This window comes from Corvus kubaryi, unplaced genomic scaffold, assembly GCF_017639235.1.
Source record: "Corvus kubaryi isolate FWS band 111438036 unplaced genomic scaffold, C.kubaryi_AGA036_p1.0 37036, whole genome shotgun sequence".
Classification (NCBI taxonomy): domain Eukaryota; kingdom Metazoa; phylum Chordata; class Aves; order Passeriformes; family Corvidae; genus Corvus; species Corvus kubaryi.
Window position 1 is genome coordinate 364,008 of NW_024581016.1, and position 15,508 is coordinate 379,515.

At 48.3% G+C, this 15,508-nt stretch overlaps 1 protein-coding gene across 1 annotated transcript in view; it reads right to left on the reverse strand.

Moving 5' to 3' along the window:
- The window catches only part of ITSN1 (intersectin 1), a gene marked incomplete at its 5' end in the record, with an annotated part of 73,002 nt that extends 57,500 nt beyond the window's left edge, over window positions 1–15,502 (reverse strand). The window contains 11 exons of the mRNA XM_042020653.1: window positions 2,283–2,320; window positions 3,741–3,881; window positions 4,067–4,216; window positions 5,064–5,326; window positions 6,696–6,811; window positions 7,658–7,795; window positions 9,914–9,977; window positions 10,661–10,761; window positions 12,845–12,938; window positions 13,512–13,688; window positions 15,202–15,502. Of these exons, the coding sequence (XP_041876587.1) occupies window positions 2,283–2,320; window positions 3,741–3,881; window positions 4,067–4,216; window positions 5,064–5,326; window positions 6,696–6,811; window positions 7,658–7,795; window positions 9,914–9,977; window positions 10,661–10,761; window positions 12,845–12,938; window positions 13,512–13,688; window positions 15,202–15,502 (1,583 nt within the window). The remainder of the gene's footprint in view (window positions 1–2,282; window positions 2,321–3,740; window positions 3,882–4,066; window positions 4,217–5,063; window positions 5,327–6,695; window positions 6,812–7,657; window positions 7,796–9,913; window positions 9,978–10,660; window positions 10,762–12,844; window positions 12,939–13,511; window positions 13,689–15,201) is intronic.
- Window positions 15,503–15,508: the final 6 nt, after the last annotated feature.

The window sequence follows — 15,508 nt, forward strand, 5'->3', positions numbered from 1 at the left end:
CCCCCCCGGCTGCACCCTCCACTAATAGTTAATTAATAATATTAATAACACTGTTAATGATTAGTAACTTAGATCAGGAATAGAAAGACAAATATTTACAGGAAAATAAAGACTTGCCCTTTAAAGGAATATATTCTGGCCAAAAGCCATGAAACACAAGCCCTGAGGGATGAGAATCCTTGAGTCCTTGACCTCTCCACTTAGAGCTCTTGGAAGGGGATTCTCATCTCTCTCAAACTCAGCACATGGTTGTAAGCTCGTGAACTGCTGTGTTACAGGGGTCCCTGTAGATGATCCTCTCCCTTTGGGGGATCCTATTTATGTGTTTTCTGTAGAAGCCTGGCCCTTTCCAGAGCAGGAAGTGCTACCTCACACACTCTTCTGAAGCCTTGACCTTCAAGCTCAAGTTGTCGAAACACCTTCAGCAACACGAGGTGAAACAGCACCTGAGTATCAACATCCCATCTTTCCCACAAACCCTGTAACTCCTCTGGGCAGTTCTCTGGAATTGCAGGCTTTTGAGGAATCAAGCAGCTGACAGCTTCAATCTGTCAAGGAGGATTGCAAGTAACATCATTCAATGCTAAGAATAAATGTCCCCTGACCCCTGAGCACCAGAGTGAGCCCCAGGGACGTCATGGACTCCCCATCCCTGGAGGTGTCCAAGGGCTTGGAGCAGCATGGGACAGTGGAAGGAGTCCCTGCCCATGGCAAGGGTGGCACTGGATGGTCTTTAAAGTCCATTCCAACCTAAGTTATTCTGTGATTCCACAATTTCACAACAAGTTTTAAATTTGGTTCCAAGAACCCGGGACTGACTGCACTGCCATAGCTTTGGGCTGTCCCACTTTCCTCCTGCCAGACCCTGATGGGGCTCTGCAGTGCCCAGCTCAGCTCTGAGCATTATGCAACGACTGCAGCCTCCTGTGAGCTCCTTATGTTCCCGAAAATACCCTGAGACAGCACAGCACAGTCAAGGACTTAAGGAATTCACTAAGTAGCAAAGTAGCAAAATTCAGATGAACTATAGATTTGATTATCAAGAGCTGCACATGTCCTTCATGGTGCAGCTGCAGGGCCTGTTGCAGCAACAGAGCTTTCCCAGCCCCTCAAGGAGATCCCAAAATCTGGATGCTCCAATCCTACCCTGCGCTGGGGCAGCCTCACCTCCAGGCTTGGGGACAGTTCTGGCTGCCTCCATAAAAGAAAGATCTAAAGCTTTGGAAGGTGTCCAAAGGAGGGACATGAGGTTTGGGAAGGGTCTGCAGGGGCCACCCGAGGTCACCTGGTCAGCTCAGCCTGGAGGAGCCTGAGGGCAGAGCTCCCCGGGGCTGCAGCTCCTCCTGAGGGGCAGCGCAGGGACAGCTCCGATCTCTGCTCCCGGGCCAGGGACAGCAGCCAGGGAGCGGCTGGAGCTGGGCCAGGGCAGGGTTAGGTTGGATTTTAGGGAAAGGTTCTTCCCCCAGAGGCTGCTGGGCACTGCCCAGGCTCCCCAGGGAATGGGCACGGCCCCGAGGCTGCCAGAGCTCCAGGAGCGTTTGGACAGCGCTGCCAGGGATGCCCAGGCTGGGATTGCTGGGGGGTCTGTGCAGGGCCAGGGGTGGGACTGGGTGATCCCTGTGGGTCCCTTCCAGCTCAGGATATTCCATGACTGCCATCCTGGGGCTGTTATCTACCTGGGACAAATGGGAAACAGCAATGTATACAATATATAACCTTGCTCTGGTGGGAGGTTCCCTGCCCATGGCAGGGGGTGGAACAAGATGAGCTTTAGGGTGCCTTCCAAACCCAAGCACTCTGTGTTTCTGTGACTCTGAGAATGCTGCAGATCAACCAAGCAGCAGAATGGATGTCAACATGAAACAGAAAAATTCTCCTTCTCCAAGCACAAAAAGCACCACAGGACAGCATCTGAGGGTGGAATGTGGTCACAACATCAGCTGCTTTGTTTGTAAAGGCCAGAACGCTTCCAAACATCCCAGATTACCCAATGCACCAAATAGTTTGGGGAGTGTGTAAGGACAGAGAATGCCAAGGGATCGTGAAGGTCAAGTCCTGTTTCCTGAAATCACAGACAACCATGGAATAAGCATCTATCCAATAACTCCCACCACATGGATTCCACATCCCTTCCTTGGACTGAAGAAACAGATGAAAGAAATTATTGGCATCAGTAACTCTGGAAAGTCATGCACCAAGAAATGGCCAAGAACTGAGTAATGTCCCACATGGCAGAGGAAATCAAACCCCAGTTCCTGCCCCTTGAAAAATCTTCAGATCACCTGGGAGCCAAAGTGTTCATCAAGGGGGTAAAGAATCCCTGCAGGCAATGGGCAAGGCCCACACAGCATAAATGTGTTTCAAACACAGCTCAGGTGTTTGGAAAGCAGATCCTTCTGAACCTCCCTGGAAACAGCACTCGACCAGAGAGCGCAGAGCCAGAGACTGGCACACGTCTTCATCACCCAGGATTAACTGGGACACCACTTCTTTCACAACTTTAATGAAACTGCATCTTGGAACTAATTAATAGGTTGAAGAATAATTACTCCTCTGAATTAACTCATCTTCCCACAGGAAGTGCCAGATGTATTAAACTGAACTATTTCCAAGTGAAGATACATCACCCTACAAAGATAATGACAATACTGACTTTTTAACCTATTTGAGAGTTTAGAGGATGAAAATCTCCTTTTTTAAAACTCATTTACATCTTCAGTCTGTCCTCTACAGATGAGATAGGAAAATTTACAGGATATTTGAAAAACTAATTTTTTTTTTTTTTCAGGAAAAAGCTTTAAGGTTCTCCCCAGACAAAATGTGGCCTTTTCTCCTAAGTAGTGACATTTTCTGGGATCACAATTGGGATAGAAACACCTCAAGTGACTCTAAGAGAAGTATCAGTGGTGGAGCTCATTGAGAGCAGACATTACCACACAACCACAGCTATTGCTGCCAAACCACCTCAAAGCCCAAAACCCAACAGAACAACTGCCAGGGAAAGCAGGAGTGAAGCTGGGACAGAACAGCAGGATTAGGTTTTAAGCCAGGTTTTACACCTCAGCCCTGCAACATAAGTTATGTTCTCTTTTTAGTAGTAGAAACCCCTGAGAGTCCCCATGACCAGCCAAGAATTAATTTCAAGCAATGTGAAGTATTTAATAAAAGAGAAAAATCCCTAAATCAAATACTACAACCCATTGAAAAACCCTTACAAACTACAAAGAATACTCTTTCACTAAAGGTAGACACCTACTCAGCTCCACCTCTAATTTGACAGAGAATTTAGGATCAGTAAGAAAGGCAAATGCCAGGTTTAGATCAAGAACTCCCTGGTTTCACTGGGAACTCCCATTTTGAAAGTTCATTGTTTTTCATAATTAAAAAAACCATCAACAAGCCACTTCAGTGAAGTCAATTCTTTCCCCCAGCACACAAACAGCAAAACATACACTGGAAAATTTCCTTCTCCTCATCCCCAAAAACACCTGCAGCCAAAGCATTTCCTGCTCCCCACAACAGGAGCCCAGGAGGATGGAGGATAATCCCAGACACCCCTTCACGTGGAGGAAGCAGTTCCTAGGCACGTCTGAAGGACATTAATTTACAGAAATGATGAATTATCTCCAATGATCCCTTAAGTGTGAGGAACAGCTCATCCCAAGTTTGCTCAGGATATCAATGCACTTGAGAAGGTCAAAATTCAAGACTAAGAGTAAAATTAGGGAATGTTTTCTCACCTGTAGCTGCTGCTGTAAATGGGTGATTTCTGCAATTCTGAGTTCTCTGGATTTATTTGTACTTTCAATATCTTGTCTTTGGGTCGACAGCCGACACCTGATATCCTGAAGCTTTCCCTCCAACTGGTTTCTTTTATCATTCTTTAAACAAAAAGAAAGATATCTATTTTATATTTTTTTTACCAAAATGTTTGGTCATGCAAGTCAGGATCTAAAAACTACTTTTACTCCATATTTAAAAGGGAAATTATAGAAAATAAACATGGCCAGGGCACAGCCACCAGCACGCTGTGCTTGTGTGTTTGAGCTGCACCACCACCACTCACGAGAGCTTCCAGTTCGAATTCCAGGGTTTTCTTCTTTGCCTTCAGCACCACGATGTCCTCCTGCTCCTTGTTCCTCTGGTTCAGCAGCTCCTGCCGCCGGTTGCGCTCCCACTCCAGCTGCCTCTGCCTCTCCAGCTCCCGTTTGGCAGCCTGAAGCATTCAAAAATAAGTATCTGTAATTTCTGATATTCATATGCTACTATTCAATTTAAACATTGGTATAATCTGGGAGCTGCTCTGTGCCTCTGCACACACAAATTGCTCAGTGGTTGCAGTGCTTCCCTGCACAGCAGAGGTGACTGAACAGAAAATCCCTCTGTTTTCCTGTTTTCCAAGATCCAGTTTGCTCATTTAACTCATGTTAGGACTTGGAGAACTCTCCAGGACATATTCAAATCCCTTTCCAACCTCCAACATTAGACCTTCTGCAGCTTTGCAGAGAACAGCCACGTGCTTCTGTGCTGAACTCATCACTGTTTAGCAGTGGGAGAAAATAAGAGCTTTTCGGGTTAACCAGGGTGTGTTTCCTTTATCAAATTAAAGGCCAGGCTGCATGGTGCTACCTGGTCTGGTGAATGTTATCACTGCCCATGGCAGGGGGTTGGAACTGGAGGATCTTTAAGGTCCATTCCAACCCAAACCATTCTGGGACTCTATGAAATTCATGCAACCCTGGAAAATCACGAATGCCAGAATTTTTTCTTCATTCGTTCATGCACCTCTTAACATCAAATATAATAATAATAATAATAATAATGACTTTTAAAGAAGTGAGAAGTCAGGAGCATGTTGTCCCAGATGCCAGTGTCTCACCCATTCATTTCACAGGACAAATGAAGCAGTAACTGCCTCTTCCTTGCCTTTAACACGCCAGAAATTTCAGTTCCTGCTTTAAATGTTTGCTCGCCAACCCTGACAGCAACACACGGAGTGCCCAGCTCACACCTGGATCCCCCAAAGCCAGGGCACAGCCCCTCCCTGTGCTCCCCTGCGTCACCTCTCTCCTCTCGATCTCTTTCCTCCTCTCCTCCTCCCGCTGCCGCTCCAGCTCCCGCTGTTTCTCCAGCTGTTTCTCCAGCTCCAGCTGCCGCTTGCGCTCCTGCTCCTGCCGCTCGCGCTCCTTCCTCTCCTGCTCGGCCCTCTCGAGCTGGGCCAGCCGCTCCTGCTCCTTGCGCTGCTGCTCCAGGAGCGCCTGCCTGCGCTTCTCCAGCTCCAGGTTGCCCCGCTCAAAGTTCTCCCGCTTCTTGTCTTCAAATGTCACTTTGTGCACAGTAACAGGGGGCAAAAAGGACAATTAAACTCTGCCACTGACTTGGAAACAAAGAAATCCATATAAATCCAAATGAACCCCTAGCAAAGTGCAACAGGCTTCCAGCAGGAGAGGATGCAGCTCCCCTCTAGGGATAACTGGGCTCCACAGGCCAGCCTGGGGTTTAGCATTAGCACTGACATTGCTGATCCCCTCAAACCCACATCCTCAGCAAACCAAGGAGGGAATTTCCACTCCCATTCCTCAGGCCTCCAGCTTTCTCCACAAAGCTCAGCAAGTGGGGATAATTTAGACAAACCATTCTCCAGCTGATCCTCTGTGAGGACACGGATCTGGAATTCCTCTGTACACTGGATAATAGCAGCAGTCCAAGAGCCAACACTTCCATTAGTGCAGGGCAAAGAACTCAGCTGCTGACATCATCAAAAAGCCATTATGCAAGTGACCAGAACTTATTTAAAGTTGCTGTTCTCATTAGATTACTCATTACTGTCAGGAAAAGAAATGGTTTAGGTTCTTGAGCAGCTGAGCCCAGTAAGTCCGGATTCCTGCAGATCCACAGCCTCACCACTTACTGTCCTAAAAAAACGGCCTCACTTCCAGCACAGCTTCCCCGACATCCCTCTGCAGGCCAGGGATCGTCCTTCCTTCCCCTGTTCCTCACTCCTCGGCCCCTCCCTCCAAACGATTCTTCCACTTCACCTTCTGTTCCTTTTCATACTCTCTGTGTCCCCTTCCCACTGCCCAAAGTCCAGATTTCTCTCCCTTGTATGGCCAACACAGACATATTTGGGATGCAAGGCCAGGGAGAGCCCACATTTCCTTCCAAGTGTGCACACTTGGTTGGACACATTGGCCTGACACCTGCTGAACCAGCTGAATTCTTGTCTTTTCAAGTTTGTCCCCCACCCCAGCTGCCAATTCCCATTTCCTTTAGTTCTTTTCCTGGAACTGCTGAAATCACAAAGCCCCACACTGTTACACAGACTCCAAGGAAACGGGTCTCTGTGGGCATAGTGGGATCTTCCACAGAGCACCTCAGCCAAGCTTTGCTCCACCTAAGCCAGAGGATGAAGGCAGCAGGAATTTTTCCTCTCAATCCTGTGCCAGGGCTGGAAAGGGCTGCATGTGTGGGGAGTGCAGGAGATGAGGAGCCTGAAGGCTCTTCCCATCTCCAGTGTCAGCAACCCCAAGGATCAGGCACCAGTCAGGAATGAGCCAGACCCAGCAGTGTCTTGGTTGTGCCTCTGGCCTGTCCCAAACCACTCTCAGCAGCCCATGTAACCTCTCAGGCTGTGACCTGATGGCAACATCCCAGTGGGAGCAGCACACTAAATATCCCTGTTTTCCCTTGCTCACCTGGTAATTTCTTTTCCAGTTGCTGCTGTTCTTCTTCCAGTGCTGGTTCTTCTGGTAACCTTTGGTCTACAGACACCGAACTGGCAGCAGAAATCCCACTGCCAGAGCGGACTCTTCTGCCAAGGAAACGGGAATGGCAGGTGCTTAACACAACCCAGGCCTGCCCGAATTATTTATGATTTAATGATGAGATCAAATTAAATGCAATGATGTCATGTTTAATGGTACTTAATGTTCATTCAGTGTTGCCCAGAGGGTCTCACTCAGGCATTGCCTCAGGAGAACAGGATTTTCCAGGATCCCAGCAGTTCCCTGGTGAGCTGAGAAACCCAGTCCCAAGTTCTCCATGCAGATTCCAGATGGGTTCAACCCTGTCCCCAAGTTTTCTCACCCAGGAAGAGATTTTTCCGCAACCACTGTGGGTTTGGGGAAATGCTGACTTAAACTACAGCAAAAATTGCAAAGACAGAGAAAGAGCTCAGTATAGTCAAGCTAAAAGCAAGATTCCAGGTGGAATACACAAAAACTGGGAATCTTCAGGAGGATATCTGAAGAACATGGTATGCAAACATTTATTTCCATTGCTGTTACTGTCTTCCCATCTATTTCTCCACAAAAAAAGTGAAATGGAGCAAGAGAAGTGATGAGTGACCCCACTGGTCCTAAACCCAGCTGTACCAAAAGAAGTCTGGATGTGGCACAGTGCAAATCCATAAAAGGTTTGAAATTCCAATACATTCCAATTGCTCTACAGGAGTATAAGCCTGAACCTAAATCTAGATTTCTATGGGCAGACTGAGAAAGTTTTGGAAGGTGTGCAGCATGAACATCCACCCAAACGCTGTTCTTACAGGGCAAAAGGTGCAGGGTCTCTGCTCAGTGTCCTGTACTTGGCACTCACAGAACCTTCCCAAATGAAATACAAAACTGAGGAGTGGGATTCCCAAGGGATGAGCAGCTACCTGAATGAAGGTGGGATGTACTCTGGAGGCAGTGCAGGTGGCAGTGGCTGACCAGACATCGCTACATCAATGAGGTGCATAGCCAGGATAAATTCCTCAGCTGTCAGCTTCCCATCTTGATCAATGTCAGAGAGATTCCTTGTTAAAGGGAAGGGACAAAGCAAGGAAATGATTAAATATTAAAAATCACTGTTCAAAGGCATTGTTTCAACATATACAGTTCCAAATTCATTCACTTTTTTCACTATTATTTCCACACTACTTTGCTTTTTCAGAACAAATGAAAAGCAAACCCCAAATGCTTCCCTATTTCCCACATTTCTCATGGCTGTCTGCCTTAAGTCCAGCCTTGCAGCCATGGCTCGTCCTTCACCTGCACTGAGTGCTGCCAGGAGCACGCGCCAGACAAGGAACCTTAACCAGTGGAGTTCTCTTGAACACCTCCTGAACACCCAAAAGAACCAGCTCAGATGTTTGGCAGAACTTTTAGGTTTGGTCTCCTTCCTCCCTAGAGGCTCCTATCTCACATTCCAGAGCACCCACTGGCAGTGAAATCAAAGCCATTGATGTTCTAGTCGTGACAAGCACAAATCCACTCGGGCATTGTGCACATATTAAAAATTATGGAGTGATGTCTCTGGATGGCCCCAAAGCAGAGCTCCAACAGAGGCACAAATGCTTAACTCCTGTTAAGGTGGTGTTGGACAAAATTAACAGCCAGGGACAGCAGCCAGGGAGCGGCTGGAGCTGGGCCAGGGCAGGGTTAGGTTGGATTTTAGGGAAAGGTTCTTCCCCCAGAGGCTGCTGGGCACTGCCCAGGCTCCCCAGGGAATGGGCACGGCCCCGAGGCTGCCAGAGCTCCAGGAGCGTTTGGACAGCGCTGCCAGGGATGCCCAGGCTGGGATTGCTGGGGGGTCTGGGCAGGGCCAGGGGTGGGACTGGGTGATCCCTGTGGGTCCCTTCCAGCCCAGGATTTGTTTCTCCAGCATGCTGCACTCTAATCATGCAGGAAAATCACCCATGATACTGTGAAAATCAAAGGGAAATAAGTGATAAATTCTTTTGATATCCCAAGGCACAGGACTCTGTCAATGGGATTTAAATGTGGGAGACAATCACTGCCTCACTTGATCCACACCTGTGTCACTGAAGTCCTCAGGCTGGAGCACAGAACAAGCCAGGAGACTGAGAATGTGCCGTGCAAAGAAATCTTATCAGCTGGGTCCACACCTGGGTTAGGAACTCCCAGGACAGGCTGAGCATCAACTCTCCCCTTTGTGTGCCTGAGTGAGGGATTTCAGCCCCAGCACAGGCTGACAAACCCTGCCCCAGACAGCAGCAACCACGGAGCAGGGCTCAGGAAAGGGCCAACAAGAGCTGCAACATCCCTTCCTTATCTCAGTGGCCTGGCAGTTGTGAATGTCCCCAGCTGAGCGAGTCCTGTTTGCAGCTCCTGGAGAGAGCTGGTGGCAGCTGCCTGCCCACACCACCACCCCAAGGCTGGCAAAAGCAGAGCACTTCTTGATTAATCATCTGCTGGGGGACTAGGCTGATTTAATGTCATCCCTTTGTTAGGAAACAGAGAAGGAAAGAGTGGTTTTTAATTTATAACACAACTCCCAGTGCTTTGCAAAGAGAACAAGTGCAGCTGAATGGCCTTGTCAAAGTGACTGCAGCACTGCCATCCTCACACTGAGCCCCTGGGCCAGCTCCAATGCTTCTCAAGCAAACATTCCTAAAGGATAGAAGTTAATTAGGAACAACTTTCCATGGGGCAATAAAAACATAATAAAGTTAGGCAAACAACAAGTTGGTAGGCGAAGGGGAAGCTGAGACAAATCCTTAAAAAATCCATTATTGTAAAGGTCTGTAACTCCAGCCCCTGGGAAATCAGCCCTCCCAAACTCATGGAAAAGGCAGAGAAACCCCAAAGAAAGCATGGTTTGGGTTAAGTCTCCTGCTCTACTGCCTGTGCACAGGTAAGTGGAAGGCACAGGATGCTGAACATCTGCTCTGCCTAAAAACCCAGCATTGAACCCCAACTTCCAAACCACCACACAAAAGATGCTCCTGGTACTCTTGTGGAATAATATCAATAAAGGCACAGAAGTGCAGGTTTTGTTTATAAAGTTACACATGACAAAGAGCAATGTGGGATTTATCAGTGAGACTGGAAATGGAGAAAACTGCCCAGACTCCAGTGCAGAGGTTTCAGAAGAGTTTGTGTTTTGATGGAAATGGAAACATTTATTTTACCATATTGTAGCCAGCTGAGCCTGGGGTAAACTTGACTGCATGAGAATCGTTCTCGCTTGGGGACCTAAAAGGGAACAAATATTAACAAAATAAGCAAGAGATGTGACCAGCAGGAACCTGGCTCCCCCAAATAACCATGAAATAACTCTTCCCTTCTGCACAACAACCACAGAATCCCAGACTGGGTTGGGCTGGGAGGGACCTAAAAGCCCATCCAGTGCCACCCCTGCCATGGGCAGGGACACCTCCCACTGTCCCAGGCTGCTCCAAGCCCCAATGTCCAGCCTGGCCTTGGGCACTGCCAGGGATCCAGGGGCAGCCCCAGCTGCTCTGGGCAACCAAACCACTCAGGTTAAAACCCAAGAAAGCTCTAAACCACAAAGAGATGCACCAGAACTGATAAAATCAAGCCAGGGAACCAGTCTAGTCTCTCCCTGGAAGTGGACACTGCTTTTAGCAGTGGGTGAACGAAGCACTGGAAATGGCTGCACAAGTTTTCACAGAACCCACTGTGCCCTTCTCCAGAAACATTTCCCAAGGTCAACTTTGCAGAAAATAAAGGAAAGATGGTGATAAAATGATCCCAGCTATGATGAATGTTTGTTTCTAAACAAGAGCATTAAGCACTTGGGAGATTCAAACAAAAAAACACTGATGAGTCTCTTACTTTGTGAACAACATCCTCAGTGGCATTAAATTGGCCTCTTACAGCTCAAAACAAGGAGACAACAGAAGCTGTTCCAGTACCTGTCAAGTGTCCACTCATGGTTTTGTCGTGGCTGTTGAAGAGCTGCCGGTACTTGAGCCGTGAGGACTGAGGCACAGCCCACTCTGCCACGGCAGGAGCACTGCAAGGACAGCAGGGAGACCAGGGATAATTGGAAATTTCATCTCATGAAGGTAATGGCAACAATCACAGAGTCATAAAATCACAGAAGGGTTTGGGCTGGAGGGACCTCAGAGCCCATCCAGTGCCACCCCTGCCATGGCAGGGACACCTCCCACTGTCCCAGGCTGCTCCAAGCCCCAATGTCCAGCCTGGCCTTGGGCACTGCCAGGGATCCAGGGGCAGCCCCAGCTGCTCTGGGACACCTCAGTACCTCCCCACCCTCACAGCAAAATTGGGGAAAAGAACAATTTCAGGCATAAAACTTGATTTCAGTGCAGCACTTCAGCCTCTTGTGAGGGGGCAGGCCCTGGCACAGGGTGCCCAGAGCAGCTGGGGCTGCCCCTGGATCCCTGGCAGTGCCCAAGGCCAGGCTGGACATTGGGGCTTGGAGCAGCCTGGGACAGTGGGAGGTGTCCCTGCCATGGCAGGGGTGGCACTGGATGGGCTTCAAGGTCCCTCCCAACCCAAACCTTTTCATGATTCCATGATCTAATATTCCCTGCTATTTCTGAAACCACCATGGGTTTGACCTCTCGTTTGCAAACATTTATCATCATTCAGTCTCTTGGAAGGTGTTTTTTTTCCTAAGAGTTTTGCTTTTTTCTTTACTGGCAGAGAATGAAGCAACTTAAACTGTTCAGAGGAACTACAAGCTTTTACCTAAACATGTACCAGGAAATGCAGAATAACATCCCATTTTACTCTGTCTTTAACCGGTTCTTTTAGTCAAATAATTCACAAGCTAAATGAAAACAAATGTAAAATATACTGAAAATGTAGAAAAGAAGGTGTGGAAAAGCCACATTTGAATGTAAAGTTTCTCATAATGGAATTCAAGTGAGGAATGTAATATTCACAGTTTTAATTCATTCCCATAACAGGTTGAGTTGATTTGTAGCTGATTTCCCAGGCTGAGAAGTCCTAATTCTGAAAAACAAGGAGCAGAGTTTTTCTGTCTTCAGGTGCATTCAAACTTTGTCCTTTCTTTGACCTTATAAACCATTCTTACATGACAAGACACAAACTAGTATCTCTCTTTTTGATTTCCCAACTCTTGGGCTTTAATAATATCCCTTCATGGGAGCAAAGCAAAAACAAGCTGCCCCTTCAGTAATGAAATAAAAAAGGCTTAATATCGAATTTTTACCCACAGGAATTCCTCCTCATTTTTGCTGGATTTGGGGGTTCCCCACATTAAGTTTACTCCTGTATCATACCTAAATTCTACCAGAGCATCCCTACTCTGCTCCTGGCAGGTTTTGATTACAGAGAGAAAATGAATTGTTTTGAAAGGCTTTTATTTCTATTTGCCAGTAATGAGTAGTGTCACTTATCTAACAGCAGGGCAATAGACAAGCCAGCAGAAGAAGTGGAAATAAACCAAGCAATAAATTGTGTCCCAAGCCATTCTCCTCTTGCATAAAAACCTGTGCCACGGATCTGAGAGAGATGATTTATAAAGACTTTGGGAAATCCCTCTCCTACCTCCTCAAAGGAAGTTTTAGTTTGTTAGATCCACTTTCTTAAGCCAGAGTAAACCCCTTTTTGCCCAACCACGCATTTTTCTAGGCCTTGGAATAATCTAGAAGCCCTTTAAGTGATTTTTCATGCAGAACATGAAGAAAACAGAAGAAACAGTGATGTGGAGGGCATTTAAAATATGAGACCTATTAAATATTTTGCTTTTAGGAACCACCCTGGAGTTGCTAATTTTAAATAACATATTACTTGTCTTGTTTTCACAGTACCAGGAGTGTCTGTGCATGATGCAGGTTATGTTTACAGAAGCAAATGCTGTTCTAAAAATTAAGTGAAGACAGTCTCAGCACTGTTAGTAGTTGATGGTTTTATTTCCAGGATTCCCTGCTCCTGGAGCATTCCCTGTAAAGCCACAGCACTCCACAAAATGCTGAAGTGGTACCTGTGCAGGAATTGATTTCTGCCAGAACTATTATTTCAGACAAGCACTTTGTGAAAGGGAAGGAGTTTTTGCAACCCTGGGGACCCAACCCCCCGGCTGCCCCTCCGTGCCCCAGCCCCACCTGGCCACGTCGAAGGATTGTGCCTTCTGCAGCTTTGCATTGAGCTGTGCTCCCGGCCCGGAGCGGCTGAAGGAAGAACTCTTTGGCAAAGTGGCTGGGAAGAGAGAAAACAGGGATTTATTGCTATTCACAGTGAAACTGGGCAATTCCCATGACATTCATTCAGCTCCTACATCAAGTACAGGCATTGTGGGGCTGAAGGGAACTCTTTAACAATATAAAGATCAGAGAGTCCAGCAGGACAGGGGGAAACACAAGGGCACTTCCCTCATGTCTTTTTACTTCCACAGCTTTGTGGAAACCCTGTTGATACCAAATTATATTTTGATAAATGTTAGAAACCATATGTAGTTCAGTATTAAAGCCACCCTAACAAACAGCAGTACTTCAGTAGCTATAAAGAGACAGGAGAGGCCCAATTTCCAAGCAACAGTTTCCTGGCAAGGTCATTTCTCCAAGTGCTGTTTTATTTTCTCACCACGAGGGACTCCTGCGGGAGGCCATGTCCACATTCCTTCTTTTAGCTCTTCTCCAAGTGTGCCAAGTGGGCTAAGGCAAAGCACAGTCCTTCCCCAAAGGCATCACTCGGAGTGGCTAATTCCATGTGTCCCAAGGAAATGGCAGGGGAGCTGTTAGGAGCAGGAGACAGAGAGTGAGAGCAGCGTACCGGGGTGAGCGAAAGCAGGCAGGGGCTGGATGACAGCAGGAGCTCCGTTAGCCAGGGGAGGGACGGCTGCAGGGACAGAGGACACCAGAGGGGGGGACATCCCCACGACTGGGATGGATGCCATGGGCACCGGGGCCACAGTGGTGAGGGATGGCATGTTGGCAATGCCCCCGAGACCTACGGGCGAGAAAAGCACAGGTTGGTTGTGACGCACACCCGAGACGGCGCCCGCAGGGGCTGCACAGTCACAGACACCTCCGTGGGAGCTCCCACACCCCTGGGACAGCCCTCCCAGCCCAGGGCAGCGCCAGCATGGCACAGGAACGGGACACAGGGCACAGGGACAGCCCCACACCTGCCACAGGGACTGCCCCAAACAGTCCAGCAGCATCTGCTAAGAAAGGAATCGCGTGCCTTGAACTGAGTGAGGAGCAGCACTGGCAGCCCCAGGGAGGGGTGAACCTCCAGGCTGGCACAGAAGCTGCAGGATTAGTGTTCCAGCCTTTTGTTGGGATGAGACAGGGCAAAGCTAATGGGGAGAGCACAGGAATGAGAGGCTGAGGGGTAAGCACAGTTGCAGGGAACCAGGGAGGTTAAGGAGGGCCAGTGGTGCCAGGGGAAGAACGAGGGTGTGCAAACAGCTCACATCAATCTACAGGGAATAAAAACAAGGAAATCACGGATTTGGCTGGGGTTTGTGGGAGGTTCATTTTATTTTGCCTTTTCTCACTTAACCCTGTATTTGCTCTGTCCAGTTTCACTGTTTTCTTCCAAAGAATTTCATTTCTGACAGTAAAACTTGTGGGGGGTACAGTGGATCAAACCACACTGCTGCAAGCAGTTCATCAAAGGCCCTGTTCCCTTTCCTCAGGATATCTAGATGGCATGTTGGGCAGGAATTCCTCCCTGGAGGGTGGGCAGACCCTGGCACAGGGTGCCCAGAGCAGCTGGGGCTGCCCCTGGATCCCTGGCAGTGTCCAAGGCCAGGCTGGACATTGGAGCTTGGAGCAGCCTGGGACAGTGGGAGGTGTCCCTGCCCATGGCAGGGGAGGCACTGGATGGACTTTAAAGTCCCTTCCATTCCAAACCATTCTGTGATTCCATAATTCTCAGGCATCAATAGCGTTGAGTCACAGAAAAGACTAAACCAGAAAGGGAAAGAACCTCTCACGACAGGACCAAGGTTCACCTTCATTTAGTTATTTTCCTTTCCCCATCCCATCTTCTCTACTCTTTTCCTAGAAATGATGACGACTGGCAATACTTCACCCCAAGCAGCTGTTCAACTCCTACCAAAGCAGCACTGCTCATCAAAGCAGAAGGTGCAGGGATTGTAAAAACTCAGGAGAAACAGAGCTGATCTTGCCAAAGCTGGAGATCCAGTAATGCCCACAGCTTAAACCAAAACTCCGGCCCTTTGGAATGCACTAGCCCTACTACCTGAGCCAGGTTTTGTTTGGAGCAGTGCAAACGTGAAGCAAACAGGAGCTCAGCTCAGGTTGCTCAGCAGGGCTGGGGTAGAAGCCCAGTGCAATCTGTCTCAGTGCACATGCAACATCTGGGTTTCAGTCCACAGGCTTTTAGAAGTACTTCTTCCTAAAATTTTCTTGGAGAAACTGCAAAATGACAGTGGAATTGCTGCAGTCCCAGGTAACAATGAGGAAAACAGGGAGGAAAACCGGGATCTTACCAAATCCTGGGGCACCGGGCAGGGCGAGGGGCGGCTGCTTCATGACGGGCGGCAGCGTGGCCGGGAGCTGGTAACCCTGGAGCTTCAGTTTGATGAGTTTCATAGCTATGGAAAACTCCAATGGATCCATCCTCCCATCATTGTTCATGTCAGCTAGAGCCCTGCAAGACACACCATTTTCACAGTCACACTCTGGAATTAGGAACTTCAGGCCCTGCCCGAGGAGCAGGCTCACACAGGTATGGATATCCAAGGCTGATGAAGGGGCTGGAGCCCCAGGAGCGGCTGAGGGAGCTGGGAAAGGGGC